At 37.7% G+C, this 17,093-nt stretch overlaps 1 protein-coding gene across 8 annotated transcripts in view; it reads right to left on the reverse strand.

Annotated features, from left to right (window-relative positions):
- The window catches only part of klhl14 (kelch-like family member 14), a 34,912-nt gene that overhangs the window by 4,846 nt on the left and 12,973 nt on the right, over window positions 1–17,093 (reverse strand). For 3 of the 8 annotated variants that reach the window (XM_048175032.1, XM_048175030.1, XM_048175029.1), the window contains 6 exons: window positions 12,434–14,136; window positions 9,759–9,880; window positions 2,805–2,894; window positions 2,583–2,661; window positions 2,201–2,391; window positions 156–314 (listed from right to left, as the gene is read on the reverse strand). In XM_048175032.1, the coding sequence (XP_048030989.1) occupies window positions 156–314; window positions 2,201–2,391; window positions 2,583–2,661; window positions 2,805–2,894; window positions 9,759–9,880; window positions 12,434–13,410 (1,618 nt within the window). In that variant the 5' untranslated portion in view covers window positions 13,411–14,136. Of the gene's footprint in view, window positions 1–155; window positions 315–2,200; window positions 2,392–2,582; window positions 2,662–2,804; window positions 2,895–9,758; window positions 9,881–12,433; window positions 16,857–17,093 lie in introns of those variants that run through there. The other 5 variants (XM_048175033.1, XM_048175036.1, XM_048175035.1 and 2 more) reach the window with 4 other exon arrangements.

Consider the following 17,093-nt stretch of genomic DNA (forward strand, 5'->3'; position numbering starts at 1 on the left):
CCCCAGGCGTATATGCCAAGCTCTTACTTTGCAGAGGCATCTAAGTGTTGCAGGCTTGGAATCGAATCATTGAATGAAACTATATTGATCACTGTTGTGTACACAGTCAGTGCCGCCCCTGCTGCTGAGATTTGGGTTACGGCTATATAAATTACCCTTTAAGTGGTTGCCCCCAATAGCGTAGAGGCGGTCGTTCATGCCTGCAAGAGCGTGTATGGCTCGCTTAGTGTTCATGTCCTGTTTCCGAGCCCACACGTCCATCACGGGGTCGTAGCAGTATAGCCAAGACACATATTCGCCATTGTGAACCCCACCTGAAGCATAACATACACAATACAAAGTTTCAACATAAAGACATAAGTCAACGTGGAATCAAAATTGACCATATTTACTTTCTAAATACACATTCCTGGTCTCTTGTTATCCAAAGAGACTTACATTGCATTGAAGATATAAACTTCAGTTTCAGTTCATGCATTCCCTGGGAATCAAACCCATGACCTTGGTGTTGCAAGCACAATGCTCTACTGTTTAAGCTACAGGAACGATTCACATTATTCTAAAGAAAAAATGTTTGTCTATTCTGAAACGACTTTCCTTTTTGGCTGATGTCATCAAGTACTTTCCGCCAAATCATGTGCCATATAGAGACATGGTAACACTTTAGTTTAAAGTCCAATTCTCACTATTAACTAGTTGCTTATTAGCATGCATATTACAAGGATATTGGCTGTTTATTACTTATAAAGCACATATTAATGCCTTATTCTGCATGACCATATTGTACATCTCTTAATCCTACCAATACCAAAACTTAACAACTACCTTACTAACTATTAATAAGCAGTAATTAGGAGTTTATTAAGGCAAAAGTCATAATTAAAGGGTTAGTTCACCCAAAAATGAAAATGATGTCATTAATGACTCACCCTCATGTCGTTCCAAACCCGCAAGACCTCCGTTCATCTTCAGAACACAGTTTAAGATATTTTAGATTTAGTCCGAGAGCTTTCTGTCCCTCCATTGAAAATGTATGTACGGTAGACTGTCCATGTCCAGAAAGGTAATAAAAACATCATCAAAGTAGTCCATGTGACATCAGTGGGTTAGTTAGAAGTTTTTGAAGCATCGAAAATACATTTTGGTCCAAAAAAAACAAAAACTATGACTTTATTCAGCATTGTCTTCTCTTCCGGAATCCTTTCCATTGAATTGATTCAATTGAATTGATTCCATTGAATTGATTCCATTGAATCCTTTCATCTGTCGGCGTTGGTAATGCACTTTTACGTCACCGTGGTTGTTTTTGGCGATTAGGACATCCGCGACATGCACACTTACGCACAATTTTAAAAAATATAGCAATACCAAAATACAAACAATGTAGAATAGCTTGAATACAGCGTGCGTCTCCCTCAGACTGTAAACGAAGCTGCTTCTTCTTCTTCTTCTTGTTTTACGGCGGTTGGCATCCAGCGTTTTGGTGCATTACCGCCCCCTTCTTGTTCAACGCCGACAGATGAAAGGATTCAATGGAATCAGTTCAATGGAAAGGATTCCGGAAGAGAAGACAATGCTGAATAAAGTCGTAGTTTTTGTTATTTTTGGACCAAAATGTATTTTCAATGCTTCAAAAACTTCTAACTAACCCACTGATGTCACATGGACTACTTTGATGATGTTTTTATTACCTTTCTGGACATGGACAGTATACCGTACATACATTTTCAATGGAGGGACAGAAAGCTCTTGGACTAAATCTAAAATATCTTAAACTGTGTTCCGAAGATGAACGGAGGTCTTACGGGTTTGGAACGACATGAGGCTGAGTCATTAATGACAGAATTTTCATTTTTGGGTGAACTAACCCTTTAATAGTTAGTTAATTGTGAGAATTAGACCCTAAAATAAAGTTTGACCAGAGACGCTTTTCACAATCCAATTAAATCCCAGTGGATAAATCTAAATCCTGTCCAACATTTCACTTAGAAATACATTAAGGTACTACAAAGATGCCATTTTATGTTAAATTGAAAATGTTTTTAAAATAAAAGTAGCTGTTCTAGTGTTCAAAATACATGAACTGTGCTGTTAATAGTACAGTAAGTCACTTGTAGACTTCATGGCTGTAACGGCACCTGTTAGTAACATCTCAGATAGTTTGATTAATTCACTGTTTGGATGAGGTGTATCATCAAACCTGAGATGTATATTTTCCCATTGTGCACGGCGCCTGCATGTGCAGCCAGCGGCTGTGGAAGAGACGAAACGTAATTCCATTCGTTTGTCTCAAGGTTATAGGCTTCGACACTAGACAGATAACCTGTCTCGTTCCTTCCCCCAACAACATACAAGTGCTTATCCAGGCAGCAAGCGAAGAAACTCGCTCTCCTGAAACAAAGACAAGATGAAAAGATCGTCTCTTAAAATCACTCAACGTAGAGAGACTGTTTACAGCAAATATCCCCGTCGCAACCAAGAGTGAAAAATTCATCACAAAGGCTTAAGAAATAATTATAGCCATGTTATGAAGAGCTCTTATTATTTTATGAATAATAAGTCATTTTCAGAAGGCATCGTACCTCTCCTGCATGGGCGGTAGTTGTATCCAGCTATTGAATCTCGGATCATACCGACTTACAAAGTTAGTGCTGTGTTTGCCTGCGAAGATGATACACATATTAGTTTTATTCCACAGTAACATTATAAACATTGTTTGAAAAAAACAATAATGTGCATTCAATGAATTGTCAGTGATAACATTGATTGATTGCTTTAATCAGCTTTATTTATTCATGTTTTACCATTTGGGTTCCACTGGTCTTCTCCACCCAATAAAAGCAGGAAGTTCTCCACCTCAACGACACAGTGATGGGCGCTGTTATACGGCATTACTACAACACAGAGACAAAACAGATGAGTCTACTGCTTCACTGGCAATAAGAAAATGATACATCTGAATAATGAAAGGTCAATACATTAGCCAAGCCAATGATATTTGACCACTTTGAGATTTTCAGCATGCTCAAATCAACATTTACAGTAAATACTATATGAACTGTTGTTCATTTACATTTTACACATCATTTAATATTGTATTAAATATGTAAAGGATAATGTAAAGTCAACCAATGCAGCAATCCCTCTAATCCCACAAAGAAATAACACTCAAGAAACATTAAATCATTGAAATAATAATATCATTCTATTTTGTCAGGATACATATAAGAAATGCGTGTATGCATATGTATGTGTGTGTGGAACTTAATTTGAAACTACTAATTTTATATATCTTCATTTTAATGAATTGATGTCAATTATTAAATCACAAGATCAAATTTTTAGTCTATGCTGTGAATAAAACTTTGCTAGACACCGCCTTATTTTTCAACGCGGAAGAAAGGTGTTTTCTGTGAATGTGCGAGATTTCCAAATTAATAGCCACTATAGGGAAATAATGAGGAGAATGTCAAAGTGCAGTAAACTGTAAAACTGTTTGTGCTTCAAACCAGCATGTTTATAATTAAGACAATCCATTAAAATAATATGGTAGGAAATGCCCGTTTCCAATATCAAGCAGCATAATGAGCGGTTTTGTACAGCTAAAAATAACTGGAAGCGAATGACACCGGAAGCCAGAAATATTAAATTTACAAATGGCCTTTTGTGTTTTGTTACTTTCCATAAGAAACAAAGTCTCATTTTTCAGATTCAGTCCATTTTATCAGGAAATTCAAACAATAAATGCTGTTTTGATGCGGCGTGACAGATCGCTGTAGAGGCACCTCATTCATCTCTTATTACAAGTTACAGCATGAAATAAACATGAATGAACCTCTCATGTCTCATGTAATCGCTCAATCAGTGTTTAAACCACGGATAGACGTCAATAAAACAGCTTGTAAATAATAGGGGAGAGTGGGGTAAGATGAGCCAGTGGATAAGTTGCCCCACCTCCTGTATCTTGGCAACCGTACCCTTGTATTGCTATATGATCATGTATTTTGGAACCACCCATCATTTCTGCCAGACTGTGAAAAGGATTATTAACTTTAAAAACTGTTTTTGGCTTGTCAAAGTAAAATTTTAGCATAACAGATGTAATGGCTGTTACATCAAAGCAAATTTGTCCATGTCAAAATAATATTCATGAATCATATTAGTGATTTAGCAATGTATAAAACCATGCAAATCATTTAGCTAAATATTATCCTGAATTAGCTTGTTTTTCCCAAAATGGCAGCTATGGGGCGAAGTGAGCCAAATGCTGTGGGGTAAATTGAGCCAGTGTTTACCCCACCATAAGGCAATGAATTTACAGTGTAAGTTAAATCTCTGAAGTATAAACTGCTATAATTTCAATGTAATATTATGCAGCTGGGTTCTTTTTTTTTCTTTTTTCTTCTTTTTTTTGAGTTTATGTAATAGGAACAAGTCCACTAAATCCTTCTCAGATATGAACCAGAAGATGTTTCATCATATGAATCTTTCCACCAGTAGTCCCTAATGGCCTAACATGGTCAACAGTGCAGAAAAAACTACCAGACCAAGAACATTTTGACTAAAATATTTATTAGTTTCAGTAACATTTATTCATTCTAATTCAGTTTTTATTTAATTTTATTCAAATTCTCTGTTTAGTCTGTTTATGGGAAGGTTACAACTTCAACATATTGTTTCAGAAATGCGAACAATTAAAGATATTGAAATTTCAACTTCATTTGGTTGGTTTTATGTTGTTTAAGGTAACATTAAGAAAAGAAATATAAATATTTGTAAATGGATATTTGATTATTACATTAGTTGTTATCTTCAAAATTTCACATGGGTTTGATTCAGATTCAGTTAAATAGTCAACTCGGCTCAACTTACCCCTAACCTGGAACACTTTTTTATAAGAAGCCCTATATTTAGAGCCCTTTGTCATAGAATTATTCTGATCATTTAAAATGATAGGAAACATCCTAAAAAATTACTTTAAATACTTTTATTGTACATCTGCCTCATTTTCCCTTATCTTGAGGACCACATAAGTAAAAAATGGCTCATCTTACCCCACTCTCCCCTATGTCACACATAGCATTACATTGTCCACAGATAGTTTGCTAGTTGCTAGTTTGAGACATGAACTCTAGAGTATTAAATTAGCCTATATATTCACTAGGCCTATATTTTACTTAAATGGTTAATGTTTTAATTATTTAATGTAGCCTATGTTTAAATAAATGTTATGACAGCCAAAGTGTAAATGATCATATTTCAAAAGCAAATTGGAGTAAAAACTTAATTTTATAATTAGATTTAGAATTTAATATGAAAACGGCCTAGTGTGCAATTTACATTTCCATACAATATGTTATTTGAGTAAAAAAAAACAAAAAAAAAAACAGCATACATGTATGAGTTTGACCTCCTGAGGTTTACAGTCAACATTTTCTGGTGACGAAAAAAATTAAACCATATTTAATGGCACTCTTCTCAATATTTCGAATAAATTGCTGTCACAACCAATCAAATAGTACGGTAGTTCCTCGTATTAGCAGGTTTGTGGTACAGATTTCTGATATACAGGCTGCTTTCCAGCAGCATTCCTTCCTGTCTCCATCTTTTCTAATTCTCCATCTCCTGCAAAAGTGACCCCCAGTTGAAATAGAGAGAAATGGTCGTAGGGTGACAGTCATAATGAACATGATCATGTTCACTCCATAAATCTCCGTCCGGTGCCCGTGCAGCGTAAATCAGTCGTACGCTAAGAGCCACCTGTCTGCCTCGATCATTCATTTCCACTGTCACATCTCCGCTGCCTGATGGATCACAGTTGCTGTAAAATTAGACAGCCTTGAATCGTGCTTTTTTCCGTTTGGCCTCTTCTACCGCAATCTAACTGGAGTCTGACGCACAGAGGCCTTTCCATTGAGAACGGATCCGGACTGAATCTCACAGCTCCGTCCCACGAGGGGAACCTCCCGACTGTCTCGCTGCACACAAAACCAGACTGATTGACAGAGATCTAACTGTCAGTGAGAGAATCATTCGGCTTCTCAGGTGTCTGGAGCCACGCGAGGCTTTTGTGGCCTGCTGACATTTACTGCTGCAGACGTGACACTCGTCCCAACAGACTCAGCTTTGGAAGGTGATTTGTTGCGGGATGATTCAGATGATCAAGAGGTCACAGTCTAGGCTTTGTTATTGATCTTACAGCCTGATCTACACAGGTGCAGATGCATCATATTGCTAAACTGACTGATAAGAAGCCTATGCACTGTGAAGACATATGATATTGGCTTTTAAAGGAACGAATCTCCTGAATTTCTCTTTGTTTTTCAGTGTTTTAACACAGAAAAAAACATTCTGGGGTTAAAAGAGAAACATCTGAGGCATAGTTTATGACAGCGTATTGAGTATATCTCAGAATTCACTCCAAAATCAAAAGAAATAAATAAGATTTTTTATTTTTCAGGACAATTAAGACTTAATTACATTGACATTTTTTTCCACTGTAAAAAATTACTTTCATGATTTGTTATCACAACTTTTTTTCTTTTGTCAAATCAACTTAGATAATTAATGTTGTTCAGATAACATAATATTTTAAGTTTCTATTTATTAAACCAATCGCTTTCATTGTATTAACTCAAATTTTTAATTTCAACGAACTCAAAATTTTAAGGCAACCAGGTAACTTACTTTTTTAAGTTAAACCAACAAAAATTTTTACAGTGTGAGAATTAAGGACCCCCTCTTCCCTATAATTGTTATTAATGAAGAAAATAAATGAAAAAAAAAAAAAGTTATTGAACAGCAAACAAAATGATATATATAAAATATGTGATTTCACTTTGTGAATTCATTAAGATGTAAGTATTTATTCATTGTTTATTTTACTGCTTTTAATTTATGTGGATTTAAAGAATTTTATACAGTAAAAATCTACTATTACAGTAATAAATTCAGTTAAAATAATCAATGAGAAGAATAAAAGAAACTACAAAAGAAAACTAAAATAGTTCTTAAATGTCATGAAAATATAAATATAAGAAAATAAATAAAAATAAAATAAAAATAAAAAAAGTATATAATGTAAATTAAGGTAAATTGTGAATTCAGTTTGTGAATTCACTGTAGTATCGATGTATTTATTAATAACATATTGCTTTTAATTTATGCTATAAAAGTACAAAAATAAACATCTATTACAGTAATACAAATATAATGAGAATAAGTGAGATTTAACGAAATTGAAAAAAAGTAAAATGAAAAAGCGCTTATATGATATGAAAACAAGTTCACAGTGCAAAAAAAAAAAAAAAAAAAAAATCTAATGGCCCGGAAATAATCTTTATTTCCTAATGCAAAAAAAAAAAAAAAAAAAAAAAATCTTAATTTGTTTGCTTCATGTTAATATGTTTAAAACATGTGAAACATGTTGTCACCAATAAGGAATACAACAATGGCATTAAATGTACAATATGGAATAATCAACACATTTAAACTTATGACAAATGCCATGTATCCTCTGATTACGACCATAGCACACTGTGTGCACTAGGTGGCAGTGTCACCACAGAGCAGAAAGCCAGAGAAGCAGAGAGGTGCAGCCAGTCATGAGAACCATCCTAAATAGTGCTGATGAAGGTTTTAATCAGTCGCTGTTCCCCCCCTTTTGGGTTTCGGCTCATTGCAAAGTTATGATTGAATGTTAATAACCTGCACACCCCAAACGACATCAAGGGGCTGCTGGTGTGTTCACAGGATGATTTTGCAGTTTGGTCGCTCCGCCTGGCCATGGGCCATTTAAGACTCGACGTCTGAGGCAGAAATAAAGGACATTACACTATGACCTTATGAGTGTAAGTTATATAGATCCAGATGTAATTCATTAATGAATGCTATGCATGCTGCCAAACGCTTACAAGCAGGTTTCAGAGCGTAAGGTGTCTTTGTAGGTCTCACACCTCAGCGATGCAGTGACTGGATGACTGAACGCAATTTTAGCCATAAAACAAAATGACTGCACGTCCGTTTATGTCCTTGTTTTGCCTCGGTAAGGAACAGACACTATAGAATCGTTTTAATTAAATCATAATACATTGTGTCTTGGCTCAGTGCTAAATTACAAAAACGAACTTACTTTGCATCTTATATTGAGCTACATAGACCTAATTTAGGATTATAATCCATTTATATGTGTTATAAAACTGAACTCAGAGTTTCTCTCCAAACACGTGACCCGCTACAGAAACTCCAGACATTTTGCCGCATGTAGCTTGCCATACACATAACAGTGTAACTGACACACGTACAGACAGTAACTGACTAGTTTAGAGAGTTTATTTGTACAATAATACACCGTTTTAACTATCCGAAAACAGCTAGGGCCGACTCTGAAGCATTATATCAACTAACAAGGAAAATATGCAAATGCGCAGTAAAGAAAAATCACCAAGTAGATCTCTTTATTGCCTCAATGACAGCAATGAAATTACATGTAGAGCAAATGAGACCTGCTTACCAAATGTTTCACCTGAGAAAAAACTCCTTTAGAGTTTCACAAGAGATCACAACAGTGTCTCAAACTGCTCAGATTTGCTAATATGCCAATGTCTGCAATCAAAAGTCAGAAATCTCAATATATATTAATGTCTTAAAGGGATACTCCACCCCAAAAAAATACAATTCTGGCATTATTCACAAGATACTTCAAACCTGCATTTCTTTCTTCTGAAGAATGCAAACTTTGGGAACCAAACAATATTGGATCTTCATTTTATAGGCAAATAAAAACAACAACACTGACACATTTCTCAAAATATCATCTTTTATGATCCACAGAAGAAAAAACGACATGGATAAATAATGTCAGAATTTTCTTTTTTTGGGTAGAGTTTCGCTTTGTTTCTTGTAGACTGAAATGAAATTAAAAGATGTGCAAATGAAAACTTTTGCGTTGTCTCCTGAGCAAAAGACAATCTCATGCGTCTCCTGTGTTTATCCACAAAATCTCATTCAATTCTTCTAAAACTAAATTATCTGAGCTATGCCACAGTTTATTTACAGCTCTCTACTACATGTCAACCATTGCCTATTTTGTGTCTTTTTTTATTCTTTCTCGGTCTGAGACAAGGTGGTGACATACTAATTCGGAACTCCATTCCAAATCTCTTTGAAAGAGCACATTCTATTCCACGATTACACCATTATGACATCACGATTATGATGTCAATACTCAAAATTCCGACACATTTGATCTGTATCGTTGTCATTTAAAACCTTCTCAGAATTCTGATTCCGGTTCTAATTCGTCATGCCAAAGCACACAACAAACTATTGGCAGTACGCGAACCGCTCCCGTTCCTTTCCTGCTGCTCGCGAAGACAAATGCACTGACGAGAACGTTTGCCCTAATAAAGCAGTTCAATAAGAATACGTGTCATCTTCTGATGATGAATCTTCCCGAGATCATTAGATTAAAATTAATCTTGCCGGCACGCTTATGCAAAAAGACAGAGGCAAAAAAAATAAAACACACACACACACACACAAGTGAATCCAGGCGTTACAGCTCCACAATGGTGTGAAGGCAGTCATGCTCTGATTAAAAAGTTACATTAAAAGTGATAGTGATACATCATTACCTCCTGCATCTCAGGAAGCTCTCGCTCTATTCTGCTCTGCGATGGAGCACAACCCAACGCAGGCAGGGTTCTTCCTGTGGAAGAGAAAAGATCTATGCTAGCAAGACAAGAGCAGGCACTCACTTGTAAGGATTTTCCATGTCTTCTTTTCGTCGTCGTAGTACTGAACCAGATTACTAGGGAGGCGGTCGGGACCCGGAGGCAGGCCCCCAACCAACAGGAGCATCCGTTTGTTTGAGCGAATCCTGTGTTACAGAGGGATGGGGAAACAGATTCATTAACAATTCTGTCATTAGATGTTATTAGTGCAGAGCAATCACATATCGAATGAGATGCCACAACAAGGTAAAAGCGTGTACAAACACGAGGAGGTAGACGGCAAGCTGAGCAGAGAACATGAGAGAATATTAATGCTGAATGACTCTATCATCACCGTCAAATGAACGAAAAAACAAAACAATATTGACTTCTATTGATTTGTTCATTTTAAGTTATAGAATCAATTAGCCTCACTGCGATGATGCATCTCTGTAAGGGTTTGTATCCGTTCTTATTCTGCGATGCTCACTAAATGTATGTTTTGAAACCTGATTTAAAGGATTAGTTCACTTCAGAATCAAAATGTCCTGATTTACTCACCCCCATGTCATCTAAGACATTTTTGTCTTTCTTTCTTCACTTGAAAAGAAATGTTGAGGTTTTTGAGCAAAACATTCCAGGATTTTTCTCCATATAGTGGACTTCACTGGGGTTCAACGGGTTGAAGGTACAAATGTCAGTTTCAGTGCAGCTTCAAAGAGCTCTACATGATCCCAGACGAGGAATAAGGGTCTTGTCTACCGAAACAATCAGTCATTTTCTAAAAAAAAAAAAAACAATTATACACTTTTTTACCAAAAATACTCGTCTTGCGCTGCTCTGTGATGCGGCACACGTTACGTAATCACGTTTAAAACGTCACGGGTGACATAGGTGGAAGTACCGCAGTAGGGCGGAAAACTCCATGTCATTTTCTCCTCCAACTTCAAAATCGTGTGACATCGTTGTTGTACCTTTTTTTTATGTAAAGATCGCTTGACAGTCTTTGCGCGTTCGCTTTGTAAACACTTGCTCGGCACTTCTGCTTACGTCATGTGTGACCTTTCCAACATGATTACGTAATGCGTGGCGCATCTCAGAGCTAGTGCAAGACGAGCATTTGTGGTTAAAAATTTGACATGAAAGTTTGAGATGAAAAGAATTTTTTTTTTAGAAATGTTTATTTCACTTGATAAGATCCCTTATTCATCGGCTAGGATCATATAGAGCCCTTTGAGGCTGCACTGAAACTGAAATTTGGACCTTCAACCCATTGGTAGCTGTTAAAGTTCACTATATGGAGAAAAATCCTGGAATGGTTTCCTCAAAAACGATAATTTCTTTTCAACTAGTGTGAAACTCAATCTGATAACTCTTCATTATAGGTCTCGTTTTAAATTGTGAAATCCTGAACATAAGCATAAATAAATGCAAGCAACATAATTTGCATTTGGTCACATTTTCACAGGTGCATATGTTTATTTATAGCTATTTGCTTTAAATGTTATCCCCAAATGCGCCAAAAACTGTTAAATCTGGAATATTGACAAAATCAACCTCTGTGGTTGTGATTCAAACCATGTAAAGGTCTTGACAGCCTTATTTCTTCTATTATGTGTTCTTATCCTATTGGCCAAAGTCATGCATGTGACTTCTGTCTGTCATAGATACTGCTGCTTGCTTAGATCCTGAATATGCATCCATCCATTCAGTCAATCAATAATTTAATTAAACAAATCAACTAATGTCAATTTCGCTTATCAGTTTAGAGACCTTAGTTAGCCTATGCAATTAAAATCTTAGATTGAATAAGTGCTTATAAGTCTGGGTGCTCAATATTTACAATCCCTTTCAGCTCTATAAGACTGAGCATGGGAAACAAATGGACAATGAAACCAAAGAGTCTTCAACACTAGTATCATCATCATCATCAGGACACTTCAATAGAGTCATTCACTGATTCCATCTCATTCAAGTTATTGGATGATGCTCAGCAAATGATATTAACACAGGTGAGCTGATAAACAATGATGAGACGAGCGATTATATACATATCAAGCCATTTTGACTTTCATAGCATCTTAATTCCTGAAGTTAAAAAAAGAGATATTTAAAATGAGCAAACAATCTCTCATATTCTCCAACAACTGATTCCAGTTTATTCCACGGTCACCTATTCCTGCTAATTATCCCATCTGCAGACTGCAATAATGTCTGCAGTACGCAAGCTTGCAACAGTGCTGAAATTAATCAACCCTGAAACAGCACTATGAGGAATAGAATGAGCATCTCACAGATAAGGCAAAGCGTGGAAACTGAACAAATACGGATCGCATATTCCAACAAAAGATTGCTAATCTAATGTAATTCACTTCGCAAGTTAACTGTGCAGATCTTTACCAAAAAAAGATTGATCTATTTACTGACACCTGCCACAAGCCTGTTCCAATAGTATCAGGGCACGATCACGTGCACAGTGTTGTGAAGAACTCTATATTTACATACTCGTGTCTGACAAAAACAAACTTGACTTTTCTGTGAAACCTGGCTTTATTTTTCTTACTGTATGCAGTTTTATTATTGTTTCCATGCAGACAACCCCTGGTTTTATTTGTTAAAAAAAAAAAAAAAAAAATTAAAATAGATTTTTAAAATAAAAACACTAACCTCTACCTAAAAAGCATGAAATGTATATGTTGAGATCATGCAGAAGATCCTACCTGCTGGCCGTGGTCTGTCTGCAGTGCTGTCTGAAGGGCATCAGGTGGTAGTTCATGGCATCCAGGAGCAGTTTCTGGCACACGGGGTCAGTCCTCATAAAGTCCACCGACTGCACCCTCTCCACCAGCTCCGGGGCAGGGATGAGGGCGAAACGCAGGCGCTTCATCAGGTCGGGAGCGTAGTGCATCCTGGTCTCCCTGTCGTGCTCCAACCACAGCACGGACATCTGAAAGAGCGCCAGCTCCGACTCCACGGGCGGAGGCAGGGCGTCCAGCATGGCGCACATCTCCTCAAAGTTCAAGAGGAGCACGTCCTCCACCAGGTACTTGTTGGCGAGCTTCTTGGTCTCGTCCAGCCCGTGCAGAGCTGCGATCTTGCAGATCTGCTTGTAGTTTTGCACCGAGATCTGGTCGTTGAGGAACTGCACGCTGAGTTTGGTGATCTGGGGGATGTTGAGGATCTTGCTGACGGAGAGCACCTCCTCCACCGTGTCCAGGGAGAGGGTGACGTTGGCCGTGTAGAGGTACTCCAGCACCAGCCGCAGACCGATGGAGGAGCAGCCCTGCAGAACCAGGTTGTTGATGGTGGAGCGCGGGCTGGGCAGGAGCTTGTCGTCGGGGGAGGAGGACGGGGTGCCGCTGCTGCCTTGGTCCTTCGCCGCCAGCCCGTCTTCTCTGCTCAGCATGTGCGTGGAGAACAGGGACCTGAAGTACTGCGAGCAGGACGCCAGCACGGCTCTGTGGCAGTGGAACTGCTGTCCCTGCGCCGTGAGAGTCACATCGCAGAAGAGCTGCTTCCTCCACAGCAGGTTGAGACCGTGCAGCAGAGTGTCGCTGTGAGTCGGGTCAAACGTGGAGGTTCGGTCACCCGATCTGGACATGACTTCGGGGCTGCGCACACCTCCTGCGAGTAAATAATGCCATTGGTGCACTACACTGCATGGAACTGAAGCATATGCATTCTGAAAGCATCTCATTCATGCATGCATGCAAGCAAGTTCTCAACCGTATATATAACGCATGCATGCTAACGAATTAAGTTTGCAGCACGCATCAGGCGCTTTTAAACAAACCACACGAATACTTGCATACCCATCTATACGTCTCGTGCATGCGTTCGTGAGCTCGTCAAATCCGATGGTCGCTGCGGGCTGAAACAAACTATGCAAAGCCCGCGATGTAGCCTCCAAACTGCCCGCTATCTGTTATCCGGCCTCGCGAACACACACACACACACCCCCTCTTACAAGACATAAATGCATGCACACATTCCCCCCGATATGCGATACAAAAGCAATTAGTTTGTCTCCCGCAACATCAGCATCACCACCATAGATGTGCGGTTGCGCATCGCTTTGGTCGGCAACAACACAATGCAATCGCACGCGCGGTATTTATCACCCAGTCTGAGACAGAACACCAGAAGAAACGGCAACTTTCAGCCCGTGGAAAATTTACGCACAGTGCGCACCCGTACCGAATGCTAGTAGTAGGTATCCAAAACTTACCTGACTTAAAGAAAAGTAAAGCCGCGGCTCCTTCTGTGCACTTTCTTTGTTCAGTCCTGTTGGAAAAGTCTATGATCTATGGATCAGAATCCTAACCATTGATCCCCGCTCATTCAAGCTCATTGATCATTTATGTTTCCTCTGAATTAACAAGAAGAAGAAGTGTGTGTGAGTGTGAGAGGAGCTGTGTGCTTTCTGCAAGAGAAGAAGAAGAAGAAGAAGAAGAAATATACGTGTGACAAATTATGCTACCAAGAAACAACACATCATTATCCTTGGGCCTGGGGCTCAGTGAGTCGTAACGAGAGTAATAGGAAATCCACGGTCGGGGAGAGAAACGGACGCGCATGGCCGGTGGAGAGAGACCGCGCAGGGGTATGGATGCTGGAGAGACTCGCAAAATTATGGCTCAAGGCTATTGTAAAAACTGTCGAGCGTAAATGACTGCGATTTCAAACATCTATGGAAAAAGAGGAGAGGAGAAAAGGCGAGTCTTTCCTCTCTTTCTCTCTGCGTTATGGAGAGAACCGTCAAGTTTTAGTGCGCATTGCTAATTAGTCAATTTCTCTGTTCCTTCACAGCCCGACGCCTCTGCTGCTGAGCTGAAACTGCTAATTTCTGGGACCAGCCTTTTTTTTGGGCTCTGAACGGGGGATGGATGAATGGCTTGTCTCGCACAAATGACAAAAAGCCCCCCTCTGCCTTAATCTCCATCGCCAAAATAACCCCATCTTTTTCTCCTTTTGCTTAGTCCTTCAAAAGAATGAACAAGGGACTTTGGGCAAACTTGTCTTGTGGTCTTGAGTGAGCATCGTGGACATGACATGGAATGCAAATCAAATCAAATGTCTTAAAATGCTTATGAGATATTTATATATCTTGTCTGATGAACCAAATAAATTCATAGTTCTCCATTGTTTTAAACAGCCTTTTTAAACAATAGTACTTGACATGAATTCATTTATTTGATAAGTCTGGAAGGTGGAAATATCCCCTCAATAAATGAATGCGTTGACTTGCATCTTTCAATCGCACAAGAAGCTAAAATTTTTTTTGTTTTTATACTTGTATGGTCACTGTGCATTAAAATGCATCTCTGTTCACTAAAATAATGACCTTTGAATATAGTGCTTTTGCCAGCTTTACCATCGTTTTATATTCATCCAAGTGTCTTGGTCACACAACTGGCAACTAAAACAATCTGCAGAAAAAGCAGATAGCAGGTAACTAAATCTTCATATTATAACATAAAATAGTTGCTTGACATGCAAGACGGATTTATAATGGTACATAGCCATCTGGAAAACAGCATCGAGCTTACAAAGCCATTAAAAGAAAAGGTTTGAGATAAAGCATATGGATCAAGTGAAGGATTAAACTTTTTTGTTTCCATTTTTTGTTGTTGTTGTTTCGGCATCATGGCTAGATATAGCACTTCCTGTGCTCCTAATGAAAGTTTTACTGCTGATGCATTACTCATACGTCCTCATGCGTTCTTTGATAGTTCTCCTCACGCACCGTGCCTTTCAGTGTAGTGAAAATCTTAGTTAATAGAATAATCTGAAAAAGGACACTAATACAATAGCAAAAATGCATATAGATTGCTGACTGGTGCCACCTGTTCTCCACTAACTATATTGAATATAAACATAAACTGCATCAGATTAAAGAACTTTGGATGATTTTATATCCATTAGCGAGTTGCAACCAAATTGCATGCATTATTTACAGTATATTTGAGACTATACTGTAAGCTTTCATGTGTCAAGAGTGTTAAAGATCGAATATTGTTTTGCTGCATTCATTAAATGCCCTCAACAGAGACATCCCAAATCTTAGTGTTTTTCTGTATTGGCACCACTGATCAGACAGACAGATGCTAGCAGTATCTTTTGATGCTATGCCTAAAATGAAAGCATGTGCCTTTGTGATCAGCGATCAGTCCATTTCAGAATACAGTATGAGCTAAAGGAATATAAGTTAATAAAATACAAAATATATACGATATATCAAGTCATGCAGCATTGCGACGTATATGCCCAATTAGTCAAACATATGTACTGTTTGTTAGCAGGTAAGATTAACGCTTCTAAATCTTCATATTATAACATAGTTGCTTGACATGCAAGACAGATTTATAATGGTACATAGCCATCTGGAAAACAGCATCAAGCTTACAAAGCCATTAAAAGAAAAGGTTTGAGATAAAGCATATGGATCAAGTGAAGAATTAAACTTTTTTGTTTCTGTTTTTTGTGCTTTCGACACCATAAATGGCTTGATATAGCACTTCCTGTGCTTTTAATGACAGTTTTACTGCTATGTCCTCATGTGTTCTCTGATCACTCTCCTTACACTACTTAATAAAAGTAACTGTTCACAACATCAACATTTAAAAAAACAAACGGATTCATAATTGTCAGATTGTTAACTGTTTAACGTAATATATATAAATCTCAGGTAGATGTGACCTGCATCAATCAACATTTACTTACATTTGCAATGTTACCCAGTGTTATTATAGGGTACCATTACACAACAACTTTGTACTAAAAATGGAAAAGTTTCTTCTTTGCATTTTTCGCATACAGACAACAACATTGTCAAAACTCGAAAACAAAAAAAAACACTGTATTCTGCATACATGCATATGACGTCACCGTTTTTTCACAAATTTGTGTTTTTGTAGTTTACATGGAGACGATAAAGGTATTGTTTTCACAAACTTGCACTTTGAAACCCGTTTTCAAAAGTTTCCGTTTTCAGGCCCCCAAAATGCATAAAAAGATTTCCGTTTTTAGTTAAAATGGTGTAAATGGACATTTAGTTATTGATATACTACTAACAGTTTTTATTAGTATTTTGAATTTATTTATTTAGTTATTCTAGAAATTCCAGTTCATCTAAATGAAAATGAGAAATTTTGCCTTTGCAACTAGCTGAAATAAAAAGTTGATGTTTTTTATATTTTATTTAGTTAAAGGAACACTCCACTTTTTTGAAAATAGGCTCATTTTCCAACTCCCCCAGAGTTAAACAGTTGAGTTTTACCGTTTTCGAATCCATTCAGTCGATCTCTGCATAGCTTAGCATAGTTCATTGAATCTGATTAAACCAATAGCATCTTGCTCAAAAAAAATGACCAAAGAGTT

The sequence above is a fragment of the Megalobrama amblycephala genome, linkage group LG22, assembly GCF_018812025.1.
Source record: "Megalobrama amblycephala isolate DHTTF-2021 linkage group LG22, ASM1881202v1, whole genome shotgun sequence".
Classification (NCBI taxonomy): domain Eukaryota; kingdom Metazoa; phylum Chordata; class Actinopteri; order Cypriniformes; family Xenocyprididae; genus Megalobrama; species Megalobrama amblycephala.